The sequence below is a fragment of the Porites lutea genome, chromosome 5, assembly GCF_958299795.1.
Source record: "Porites lutea chromosome 5, jaPorLute2.1, whole genome shotgun sequence".
NCBI classification, from domain to species: domain Eukaryota; kingdom Metazoa; phylum Cnidaria; class Anthozoa; order Scleractinia; family Poritidae; genus Porites; species Porites lutea.
This window is the reverse complement of record NC_133205.1, coordinates 22073805-22086215: the sequence shown is the minus strand read 5'-3', so window position 1 is coordinate 22086215 and position 12411 is coordinate 22073805. Positions and strand designations below refer to the sequence as shown.

Genomic DNA, 12411 nt, shown 5'->3' with positions numbered 1-12411 from the left:
TCTGTTAAAACTATTTTAATTACACTTTATTCATGATCAAAAGGTCTAGTGACGACACTGGAGAGCGCCCACCCCACCCTCCCGCTTAGCTGAAGCCGGGTCCGAGCCCACCGTTGATATTTTAATTGAGGTTTCTTCTCTGGTCTATTCATTGCAAATCAGACACTAAATATCAGAAATAGGTTGTTCACCATTAACAAAAAGTTTCCGGAAAATCCAGTTGGAAAGTAACTAATGAAACACGACTTTTCGTGTCGTTTAATGGAAAATCTCCGGGAGCAACGGAACATCTGAAAAGGTTTTCCCCTTTTTTCGGACGGAATATGCCAAATAGAAATTCATGTTTCATTTCTTCAAAGCCATCTTTGAAGAAGTTTCTGGCTTTCGCGGTCGTTTTTCGGTAAGTGGAACTGATCTGTGAAAATGGTAAACGTGGCGAGACGAAATTTATCAGTCCTGATTTGTGCTTACCAGTGATTTACCTAAACCGTCAAACATCCGGTTTACCTTTTCTCATAGCAATGACGGTGTAGCTAAGACTAGAAACTAGACTACACAAGTTACGATTCTTGACACAACTTTATTTAAAGATTGCAACAAAAAAATATCTTGTGTCAGTAAGAAGGTACAATTCTCGCTGGACAAAAACAAAATCTTACTTCAAAAAAATATATCGGTTACTATCCTAGATTGAGATTACTGTAGCAATCCATATATCAAAGACGTCATTTCAGAAACATAGTACAAGCTATCTGATGTGCTTTTGGTAACCGTTGAAAGGAAAGTATTTACATATTTTTCAGGGAACTAAAGAATGGTACGCTTGTAATGTGTTACATGAATTCAAAGGCTGTTTTGACACAGCCAGTTCATTATACATATCACTTTGAAACTATTTAAGCCATTATTTCAGGCAAAACTTGACAAAAATATTATTCTGTAGAGGCAGATTAATAAGAAACGGTATAGCAAAATTTTCCTTGCACTGCATCGATTGAAATCGTTTCCTGTACGTAAGCATAACCGTCTAAAGCATAAAGATCTGTTTGGGAACTCCAGCTCAGTTAATTATGTTTAGCTTTTTCAGGGTTCCAAGGTGTAACATCAGATGGAATCTTGTTGTTGATGGCATCAGACATCGTCAACTTCAGTTCATTTGGTGAACTGGAGGCCTTTTGAAGAAACTCTAGCAGAGCGCCTGTAACATAAAATGTTGGGTAGTTTTATTGCAAGATGTCCCGACTCCCCATACTTGGAACTGCTCTGACCCCTACAGCGCATGCCAACCTTTTAAACTATATCTTATACGTTATTCTAAACGTTTTTAATTACTGCAACTAATAGAGCATAATCGCCCACTCTTCAGGAGCCTGTCAACAGGCTCTCCGTTTTGGGAAAAGGGAGTTAAAAATCGCGAGAAGACGGCGAGGTAAAAATGGACGAGAGGAAGCGATGGAATGGGTAAGAGCATCCTCCGTCAATGCACTCGCCCCATCTTTCGCCCTTTCCCCCACTTAGGAGTCTGTTTCCAGGCTATGTGAAAGTTTATGTGAAATGGGGCTCTTAAGACCTGCCAAGAACAATAGAAAAAGCTCCAATGATGTGCAGATGTGAAACAAAAGCCGCACCTTCTGCTTAGTTATTTTTAAAACTTGAGTGTTGGTCCTGCGGGCCTACCACTCTGAAACTTGACACCGAGAAAACCAATCGAGTCAACCAATTGGAGCTCCACAATCAAGATCATAACACTGACCGAAATTGCAGACCAGTACCCAGTGGCTATTTATTCGTTTTTGGGGTGAGAGAAGATTGGTGTTAGGTTGAGGTTCGCCGGGACTCATGGGAAGGGACATGAGTCCCCGCGCTCCTCAAGTTAACCCCAGTCTTCTCTCGCCCCCAAAAACACATAAATAGCGGCTGGGTAATTGTCTACCAAAATCGCCTATAACACAGTCAACATAACACAAGGGAAAAAACTACCTTCTTTCATTTCACCGTTGTAATCCCCCAGAGGTTTTCCATCATGAAACACCCTTACCGTTGGCAAAAACCTAACGTTCAGCGTTTTACAGACACTTTTTCCTGTTGCAGCACAATTCACCTGTCGGTGGCAGAAAAAAGAAGAAACGATTGTAAAATAAAAAGTCAACTTTATAGCGACGTCTTTGTTGTCATGGTGACCGTGTGAGACAGAAGCGCACGTGACCGAGGAATAAGTGGGCTGGGAACCGTTTCAAATTAAAATCCATGTTCTTTCCAGTCTTTCTTACTGCAAAACAATATTGTCAAATCCTTTAGCGTAATGATTCAAAACAAGGAAACAAAATATGAAATACATTACTACAAAAATTAGAGGCTCTCCTAAGAGGTACCCACGGTTTTGTTAGGAGCAATAACGAAGGGGAGCGCAAGTAAGCTGGGAAGCTCACGCTTATCTTCACACGCCCACCTCATTTAGCTCATTTGTGCCCTTGCCAGGCAAGACTCCCTCACCCCCCTCCCCCCCCCCCCGGCTCCCCCCTTCCAATGCGCATGCTACAACATAATAAGAGAAGGGAGTGGGATCACTAACTCACGAAATGACCAGAACTGAAATGACTCTCTCTCCATTGAGCTCACGAGCCGGACCCGTGGAGTGCAAGGCATTTACTGGGTGTTCATTTTTAACCCGCCCTCCTGCATATAACAGCTAGCCGTTCTGGGATCAGCAATGTCAGGACACTGTGTTACTGTAGAATGATTCGTGAATCTTAAAGATGGGAACAATTTATGTTATGATAGTTTTGTTTTGAGAAAGGTGCATCCATTACTTGTCATCCATTTTTAATTCTCTTTATTATGGCTCTGTACCTTGGCGAAGAACACGTCCAGCCTTAATGATTGCGCTTTCTTGGCAACTCCTTTGTAGATGGGAGCAAATTTTTGACAGTGTGGACACCTGCGTGCAAAGAATTTAAAAGAAAACTTCTACTCTCTAATGTCAGCCATTGTTATCCAAAACTGCAAATACCAGGAAAATTTCTCTAAAGCGGAGGAATAACGTAAATTCTCGAATCACCCAGGGGGTACTCCATTTTATAAGCCGTATAGGTATGTGCCGCCCCAAAGGGTATGGGTTTTGGGCCTTTCTGGTCTGAAAACGGGTATACACTTTGCCTATTTTGGTCTGGAATCGGGTATGGTTTTCGAGAGAACTACGGGAGCATATGAACGAAATTATCGTTTCAATTCCAAATGAATAGGAACCAAATATGCGAATTGGAAATGCATATAAAGAATTATTTTGTTTGCGCTCTAATTTAAGTAATGACGAAATAATTTCTGCCTAAAGACCAGGTCTGAAAACGGGTGTGAAAAATGACATTTTTTGGTCTGAAATAAAAAAGGGTCAGGATTTTGAGAACGGGCGTCACACTCCCACCAAGAATTCCCAGGAGTATACCCCCCCCCCCCCCCCTTCCCCGCTGCGTCGAAATTAGCACCAAGGGAAGTTATTTAAAAAAGTAGATGAGGGGATTGAAAAAAATGGCAAACTGACTTGATCGGATCCGACGGAGACTGTTCGTCTTGACAAGAGTCGATCAGACTCAGTTAGCGACGTTGACTTAGAGAAGTAAAGCAAAGTTTTGGAAAGAGGTTGGGGTTGAAAGTATAGTATTGGCAAACGAACAAGATCTGATCAGATGGACACCGTTCGACTTGCGGGAAAACTCGATTGACATGTACTGAATTTGACAATCAATTCTACCGACTGAGCAAGCATCTGGCCCAAAATGAGGATCTCCTCTTATAACTCAACACTGAGCTGTTGGCATTAGGACCTAGAAAAGCTGTTTCAAAAGTGCTCTAGGATAAACTTTTCGTGACGCTGATAACCTACCATGGAGCATAAAAATCCACGATGGCCAGTTTAGAAACGGAGAGAAAACTGTTAAAGGTAGCATCCGTGAGTTCGTTGACGTTTTGTCCACCGCCGGTTTCCAAGCTTTCCGCCACAGCTGCAAGAAATACCACTAAGGCCAACAAGGTCTTCATTTTTTACGCTATGTTTTTCCCGTTGAACAAAACAATTTCCTTTGTTAGTGCAATAAGAAGTGGCAAAAACCGTTGCGTAGGCAGATATTTGCGTGGTGTAATATCTTATAGATGATATGGACCTGCCCGCAAGACCCGTAATTATTTTTGTAACAATATCACTTTATTTACCTTCATTAGCAACCGCCACCAGAAAGACCAGTGTAAGCAAATAACTGAGAACGCAATTAAACAAATCTCTAATTAGGATGAGCCGAACGCACGACAGCTGATTTGTTTTGCCTCAGTTGGAGAAGTCATTCTTAATTAAGTAAATCGTTAATTTACTTTATTCCAAAGAATCAATCACACAGACCTTCTTTATGTGCGTATGTGGTTCTAAGGGTTTAGACTTTGGATGAGATTATATATTCAAATGGAGCATAATAGTTTCAAATGTGTTTTTTTATTTTCTAGTGCACTGAATAATGAAATTTTGATTTTTTTTTTTCTTTAATCATTTGGGTTCTCTTAGAAGAGACTTTAACCAAAAAAGGGGTGATACGGAAATCTTGTAGTGGCGCGTAACCTAACAGTTCAAACATGGAACATCCAAAGTAAATATTGTCAATTGCAAGAGATTATAATGAGGAACGTTTAACAGACTAGGACGGTAAGAAGCATTAAATAAGGGAACCATTTAACGGGTTTCATCACCCTGCAGACAATGTTCATGCAAAAGAACCAGGAGCCAACCTTTGTCTTTCATTGTACGAATGCGGGTGCTTTGGGGAACCCAAGAAACGACGGGCTGTGGGGACGAGAATGGGAAATAAGATGGGTTTCCAATATCTTGCCTTTCAACAAAAAAAATTTATCTCAAAACCAATCGTATTAATTTCCAATGAAATTTCCTCTATGGTTCTTCAACTAAACTTGGAACACTATGAATTTAGTTCCAGTAATCTAGACTTAGAAAAAATATCGTATTTAAAAAAAAAAAAAAAGGTACAGGTGGGTTATCGCTGGCACGTACGACGCGAACGGGTGGGCTGCATAAGCAATGGTGCTGCTGAAGCAAGGGTGTAAGATAGCTCTATTGCGATGTATGTATTAGTCTATCGGTCGGTCTTTGATTTAGTCTAGAGCGAAATCAGTTGAAAATATTTGCAATCTTGCCTGTTCAGTGCCGGATCCAGACCTTGAGATAAGAGGGGGGGGGGGGGGGGGGGTGGTCATCCAGACCCTTAGATAAGGGGGGGGGGGCGGTCTCCAAAAAAATATTTTTTCGGCCCTTCGGGCCTCAGTTTGGTCTAAAAATAAGGGGGGCGGGCCCCCCGGGCTCCTTCCCTGAATCCGCCACTTCTGTTAGATAAGCGCCAGGTCTGTTGGTTGAGCCATTCAAGGCTTCTAATCTGCCCTTCCCCTTAGCTAATTAACTAATCAAACTGCCAAGCAATTTAGCGCACTCACTTGCAATCTTACGAGCTCAACACCATGTTGTTAGTGTGTGCAGATCAAAGTTGTCGGAAGTACCTATTTGCTGCCAGCGAAAGCTAGCAACCTCGTTCCCAGGGTACTCTCTTACTGACGGGTAGGAGAGAACCCTGGAAACGAGGTTCCGACCAAAAGGCTTAGGCACCAATGTTTATGGATCAGCTGAAGATTCAGAAAAACTGCCCACCTAACTACCCCTCCCCGTAACCGACATTTTACCTTAAGTGAGAAGTGATTGTTCTGATTGTTAACGTTGGGACAAAAGAAGCTAGAGTAGGTGTGCGGTGGTCCAGTAGTCTAATTCAGGGTTGGGGGGGGATAGAAGAAATTAAAAGACAAATACACAAATTGATTCAGCAATACTTTTAATTGAATAGCCATTTACAGCAAGATTTCTTTTAAGCTAATCAGTCCATCCTAAACAAAATCACTGAAATAGGTATCTTTTTAATTACTAATACTTAATGTATAGGATGGTGTGTTTTGGCTGGGAAAGTACAATTGTTGTACTGTTCTGACGGTTAAGATATATATTCACTAACACACTTCGTATGCGCCTGAATGGTCTTTGATGCAATGTTCACTAACAACCGTGGTGGTTATTCCACAACGTTATTCATGGACCAACCTGATCAACAAGGCTTCAGCTCTACCCCTGTAAAAAGACATCGAAAGATAGTGTTGTAGTCGGAAAAGGCCTTTTTTGCATGATATTTTAAAATGTTTCGGGATTATGGAATATTCTTTTCGCAGCTTCGCTCAGACTTTTGTAACATCCAACAAAAATCTTTGGCTTGTGAGACTCTAAGACCAACGCTGTGGAAGGGTTACATGAAGATCCACATTGGGACTTGCTTGGCAAAGATAAAGGCTTTATTGTTCGTCGCCTATTGAGCAAATTTCTCGAAGTCCAAAGTGATTAATCTACACTGTCGTAGTCTGCAGCAGGTATAATTTGGGGAGGGGTGGGGGGCTGCCAAGCTAAAGAAGGTCTTAGTATAGCTGGAACGTGAGTGCAAAACTGGACGCTGAGAAAGTCCTGGATACAGGTTTTTACAAATAAAGGCAACGTTGGGACATCATCCTTGTCATCGAAAAGCAGAACTCATATAAGTCTACATTGTTCAAACTTTTAAAAGACTTGCAATCGATTATTGCTAAGATCAGACACAACAATATAGCCGCTATTGGGCATAATCGCAACGCTTTCTGGGAAGGACAACTGTCCATCTCCACTTCCCTCGGACCCAGCTTCCTTAATGAATCTACCTTTCGCGGTCAAGATCTGAAAGCGGTGATTTCCCATATCGGCTATCACAAGATTGCCAACGATATCGACAGCCAACCCACGTGGATGCGAAAATTGCCCCTCCCCTGATCCTTGGCTCCCAATCTGTCGCAGAAATTTCCCATTCTTATCGAACTCTTGAATGCGGTGATTTTTTGAGTCGGATACGAAAATGTGTTCATTTTCAGGATTAACTAGGAGATAACACGGGGAGTTGAAGTTCTCAGAACCACAACCGTAAGAACCAAACTTTGACACAAACTTCCCTTCCGGTGAGAAAACCTGAACTCGATGATTTTCCATGTCGGCGACAAGAATGTCATTCTTCTTGGAAGTTGCCACCCCCCAGGGAGACTTGAAAAAGCCATTGGCAGTACCTTCACGGCCAAATTTTCCAATGAATCCGCCGTTGCGATTAAGGACTTGAATTCGATTATTCCCATTATCACAGACAATAATCCTTCCTTTGCTGTCGATGGCAACATCTGTCGGGCAATTGAACTCGCCTTTGCGCTCTCCGTGCGAACCAAACTGGGTAACGTACTCTCCCCTAGGACCAAAGACCTGAATGCGGTGGTTGTAACTGTCGGCAACGTAGATGTAACTCTCGTGGTCTACTGCAACCCCGAACGGGGATTTGAACTCGCGCTTCTTGCTGCCATACTGGCCAAACCGAAGAAGCGTCGCACCAACATCAGAGTATTCGCGCCGGTTAATAACGACCACAGTGAAGGGGCTGCCCATGATTGGCTTATCCTGAATGGCAACAGCCACTTCATGTTTGCCATTCACCTCTGGCATGTAAGACACAATATATGTCCCGTCCCCTAGATAGAGAAAGGCAGGAAACCATAAATTTTGTTACGAAATTGCATACAAGTTATTCAAGTTAAATATTTTGCCCCGTGTTTCTATTTTGATTTTTCTATGTTTGGGGTTTGCTCACTTACTCACGTGATATGATGTCATAGCCCGCTTGCTCTGTCGTGACCTTCCATTTGAACTAGAACAGGACACGACCTTAGAGAAGGAGAGCGACACATCCTGGCCCATGCCGACTGAGCGGGATCCATCTAACGCAAAATTAGTGCTGTACTTTTTACTCGATAAAGTACTCGATGTTGTAATTTGTGTTTTGATCGCAAGCAACATGACCGCCAGTTTTCCTGGCCTCCACAGTTCAATCGCGAAGAGAATCTACCTAAATTTTACTGCGAGTAAGGCTGATTTTATTTGCTAGCTTTGGAAAACCCAGGTTACCTATAACCTTTCTGCTTTTCGTCTTTTATCTTGAAGTATTTTTTACTATTTTTTAATAATTAGAACGATTACGATAATTCTCCTTATGTTGGAGTTGTGATACCCTTGATAACCTTGATGAAAGTCAATATCTGGATTCATAAACATACCCTCGTCCTTGACTGAGGCTGGAAGATGTGTTCCATCAGGCTGTGTTATGTCCACAGTAACTCTATCTCCTCCTTGTTGCCTCTGGCCATGTCGATCCTTGGTGGTCAGCTTAAACGTCGTCTCCATCTTGACACGCGCAGTATGAATGCCATCTCCACTCGCGAATGAAATCGAGGCAAAGGTGCTGCTTGATCGAATGTTACCGAGTAACTTGGAAACATCCGTCGCCGTTGCTGGATCGTGAACGTATTGGATCGTGTCGTCTTCCTCTGGCTCAAAGTTGACCTTTACATCGTTCAGGATCTCTAAACGTCCTTTCATCTGAAGAATTTCAACCTCGTTGCCAAACTTCATAACGTTATCAGCAAACTCACAACAACCAGATAGTTTCCCTAGCTCAAGCTCGATGCTATCCTTTTGCAAGCAGAGAACTTTCTGCTTGGCTGTGTGGATGTCATCAAGTTTCTGTAACAGGTTTTTCTGACCCTCTCGCAACGCCTCTATTTTTGCTTGCGTATTTTCACATATTTCTTTGGTAATGGCTTCCTTGCATTCTGTCAGCCTCTTTGACATTTCCCGGACTTCGGTCAGCGTTTTCCTCAACTGAGGCATGCGTGACTTAACTTGTTCAAGCAAGTCTGCGATAGCTCCTCGTCTGGCAGGTAGTGCCTCTCTAGGGTACACAAATTGGTGTTCCCTATGCTCGAGAATGGTGCAGACTCTGCAGATTGCATCGTCACAAGTGTTACAAAAATACTTGATCACATTTCTTGTGTGGTACTTGCAAAACGACAAGCAGTACTTATCCAGCTCCTGCGACTCCTGAGTATCGTCGTCTTCGCTGGTTGCGATGATTCTGTGGTCGACCGTGGCGTGGGCACGCTTATGTTCTGCAACGCAGCTAGTGCACAGATCCCTGCTGCAGTCTATGCATCTCGACGTTGCGATATCAGCCGTTTTTGTGTTGTCACAGGCTGTGCATTTTCTGTTCTCCCGAATTTCTTTTTTCAGCTCTTCAGATTTCTGTTGCACCAAGTCCAACATTTGACTGACAAAAAAATTGGGCATCAGGTAATCAACGCCTTTTTCTGGGAGTTGGGTCTCGGCGCGGCACGTCGGGCAGGTGATTATGGGCGTGGGGTCATTATTAACGATTCTGTGCAAACACTGAGAGCAAAAAGTGTGAAGGCATTGCAGAAACAACGGCGACGTCAGGCGTTCGAGGCAAATGGCGCACATAAGCTGCTCATTAATCTGCTCGATTACTTTGATGGCTAACGCCATGGTGGCTCTGTTTATAAACCTGTTGAAATTAGAGAGATTCTTTTAAAGGAATGACATCACAGGGCATTAAATTTTATTCCCTTAAACAGTTGACAGAAAAACGTGTCTGAGCAGTTTAATTTCATATATATGCAATATGCATAGAAAGGATTCGACCTCATAGCTATCCGAAAAGACCAACGCAGAGTTTATTCTGTCTTATGGCGAGTTATATAAGTAGAAAGTGCTATTAACATGTACTCTTTATAAGACCTTGCACTACTTATGCCCACTGTGAGCGTCTATGACATTTCTATTAAGTTAAATCATCTTAAACCACTTAACATATAACACTAAAATTTAAATTTTTAAATGTTTTTCGAAAATTGTAACATTTATATACAACAACGGCACGGTGATACTTGAAAGTAAAAAATCTTAACCTAAGAAAATTAAAGAGCAGTAACATACAAATTTGAACCTTTGAACCCTGTAGTTAGTGTATTTGCATAGCTGTAAATGATTCGCAACTTCATTCAACAAACCTTGGTGCGACACACAAATTTGTAGCCTCCGTTGAACACGTATGGAGCCATGAAATTAAATTTAGCCATGAATTTTGAGTCCTCAGATGGACGACCGTTTGAGAGGAGGAGGCAGTTGTATACACGCCATGACCGTGGAACTGAATCATTGAAACCTGGGAGGTTCCAGAATCTCTTCTTATGGGAAAGGCTAAAATCACTTTCCATCTTTAGGCACCAGTTCCAAAATAGTAAATGAAATAACAGCTACCTCGACAAAAAAAGGCCTAACGATAACACTCGCTCCCTCTACATGGTCCTTCGAGCCGGATGATAATTTCCTACACACATCTGTAATTATAGCCTTCGTACTACGAAGAATAGACGACTGTAGAAGGGTTTATTAACTCATGTTGAATCCGTTGTATTAAATGCATTGTTTGATAAAGCAATTTTCCACACAAAGCGATTTTCTCACACAACAAACTTATCATTCGAAACGTATAATGATTTTTCAAGGGTGTTTCTTTACGCTGGCCGTGCATAACGGAACGAAACTATGCAACGCTTATTCCTTTGACCAATCGTGAAAAGCAAATTTCTTGGAACACTGCGTCTGAAGCAGGACCATTGATTCAAAAACCCATTGACTACTAAGATCATACAGCTGCTTTGTTTATTTCCTTTACTCTGAAATGACTGGCAATTAAATTAAGGGACTTGACATTGTTTTGTTCGAACTTTCAATACTTATTATTCATTTGATTAAGTTACCTGCTCTGGGAAAGAAAAAGAACAGGATATATGGAAAAGAAACGATTTGTAAGGCAGTCATTCTTGCTTATAAGTATATAGACTCTGTGTCAAAGCCAACAAAATGCGCACCAAACTTTATAACTGTCTGCCAAAAATGAATACTGATTCTTGAATCAACTCATATGCAACCCAGTTACAAATTTCATTAACACTGTTATTAGAATATTTTATCTTGGCGCTGTTCCATTAAAAAAATGACAATAGCATCCCTGATAGCATAAATTCAGTCTAACGGGTTACTGAACGGTAAAAAAGATTTGACTGAAGTGGTGATTGAAAGACTATTGATTATTTTACATTTATGTTTTTTCTTTGGATTGATATGACTTATGATCTCTTTACTGATGGTCTAACTTTAATACTAACTTTATTCTAGGGAGTCCATCTTATCTAGTTTCGAGGAAAAAGAATTATCGTCTTAGTTTAATTTCCTCGCTAGTATTTTAGAGGAAATTAACTGAATATTGTTTTGCAAAGTTAGAAGCTTTGGAAACTTAAACTTCTAAAACGAATTAGTTCTTTTACTTTTTTTCGATAAAAGTAATTTTTGCTCCGTACGATCAAAAGTGAGAAACGATTTCAAAACTTAGATTTATATCAAAGACTGATTGTTCTTTAAATTTATATAGATTTTTAAGCCGCTTCGGTTTCAAGAACAATGAAATTAAAACAATTAAAGTCAGCCCGTGATTTTTAGTCTAAAATAGCCAGCTAGAACCAAATATATCTTTACAGCCCTATCTTACCTTCTTTATAATATATACGTGTAGTCCAGTGAAACAAATCAATAAATCTGAGATATTTTAAAATCTAGAGACGTCGCTAGCAAGAAAAATGAAATATCCTTTGTTCTTAGGCGATCAGTTCACCAGTGTGCAGTCAATGATATGGCAATCTTACGTAAAAACCTGTTGACCCGTACGCCGGTGATCATTGACCAATCACGTCAAGCGGAGAGACTTGTTATTGGCACCATGTAATATCTTAAACAGGTTGATAAGCAGGTTTTCTCATTCATCGCAACTTTTACTTGATAACTGTCGATGGCTTTATTATTTCCCGGCCGGGGAACAAGCTGTAGTCCTGCTGCGAAAATTAACCTCTGTAGTACAAAAAAAATCATGTTTTACATTGCTGTAATTTAAACTATGCTTGTAAAGAGGACTACAAACAGTTAATGAGTTTTCTGATCAACTGAAAGCCTTTTAAGAAATTGAATACTCAGATTTTAAAATTAACACCTATCAATTCAGTTGAAAAAGACAATGTGGTGGAGCGAGACAATTTTTTTCCTATCAAATCGGTTGATAAAGACAATTATTAAACTCCACCGAAAAAAATTTCGAGCATTAGCCCTTATTTCGTCCCAACGAATTTTTTGGACATGCCTAGGTTTCCCACAAAATCTCAGTCGATTTGAGGTGTCCTGGTCTAAGATACATTTATTCACTGTCAAGCCGTCAACTCATAAGGTTTCAACGGGAAATGCGACGCTGGTGTACTTTAACCAAAATCAGAAGCCGCGATGCCAAAACAGCGGTTCAATTTAACATTTACAGTTCAGCTAGTTCGTTAAATGTGGAAGGCGCTTAAAAGTAT

The 12411-nt window shown here is 41.0% G+C and overlaps 2 protein-coding genes across 2 annotated transcripts; both read right to left on the bottom strand.

Annotated features, from left to right (window-relative positions):
* Positions 1-560: 560 nt before the first annotated feature.
* LOC140937392 (probable protein disulfide-isomerase ER-60) lies at positions 561-4153 on the bottom strand. The gene is made up of 4 exons (XM_073386950.1): positions 3881-4153; positions 2851-2938; positions 1981-2101; positions 561-1198 (listed from the first exon to the last, which is right to left on the bottom strand). The coding sequence occupies exons 1-4, from the start codon at positions 4033-4035 to the stop codon at positions 1065-1067; spliced, it is 498 nt and encodes a 165-aa protein (XP_073243051.1). The 5' UTR covers positions 4036-4153; the 3' UTR covers positions 561-1064.
* Positions 4154-6078: 1925 nt separating this feature from the next.
* LOC140939042 (E3 ubiquitin-protein ligase TRIM71-like) lies at positions 6079-11676 on the bottom strand. The gene is made up of 3 exons (XM_073388599.1): positions 11559-11676; positions 8209-9512; positions 6079-7626 (listed from the first exon to the last, which is right to left on the bottom strand). Exons 2-3 carry the CDS (start codon positions 9491-9493, stop codon positions 6644-6646), a joined length of 2268 nt encoding a protein of 755 aa, XP_073244700.1. The 5' UTR covers positions 9494-9512; positions 11559-11676; the 3' UTR covers positions 6079-6643.
* Between the last annotated feature and the right edge of the window lie 735 nt (positions 11677-12411).

Excerpts from the sequence above, each read along its gene's own strand:
- LOC140937392 (XM_073386950.1), bottom strand. The coding sequence starts at position 4,035 with ATGAAGACCTTGTTGGCCTTAGTGGTATTTCTTGCAGCTGTGGCGGAA. Across the intron at positions 2,102-2,850 it reads TGGACGTGTTCTTCGCCAAG|GTGAATTGTGCTGCAACAGG; the intron begins GTACAGAGCCAT and ends TGCCACCGACAG. Across the intron at positions 1,199-1,980 it reads CAACGGTGAAATGAAAGAAG|GCGCTCTGCTAGAGTTTCTT; the intron begins GTAGTTTTTTCC and ends TTTATGTTACAG.
- LOC140939042 (XM_073388599.1), bottom strand. The coding sequence starts at position 9,493 with ATGGCGTTAGCCATCAAAGTAATCGAGCAGATTAATGAGCAGCTTATG. Across the intron at positions 7,627-8,208 it reads AGCCTCAGTCAAGGACGAGG|GGGACGGGACATATATTGTG; the intron begins GTATGTTTATGA and ends TTCTCTATCTAG.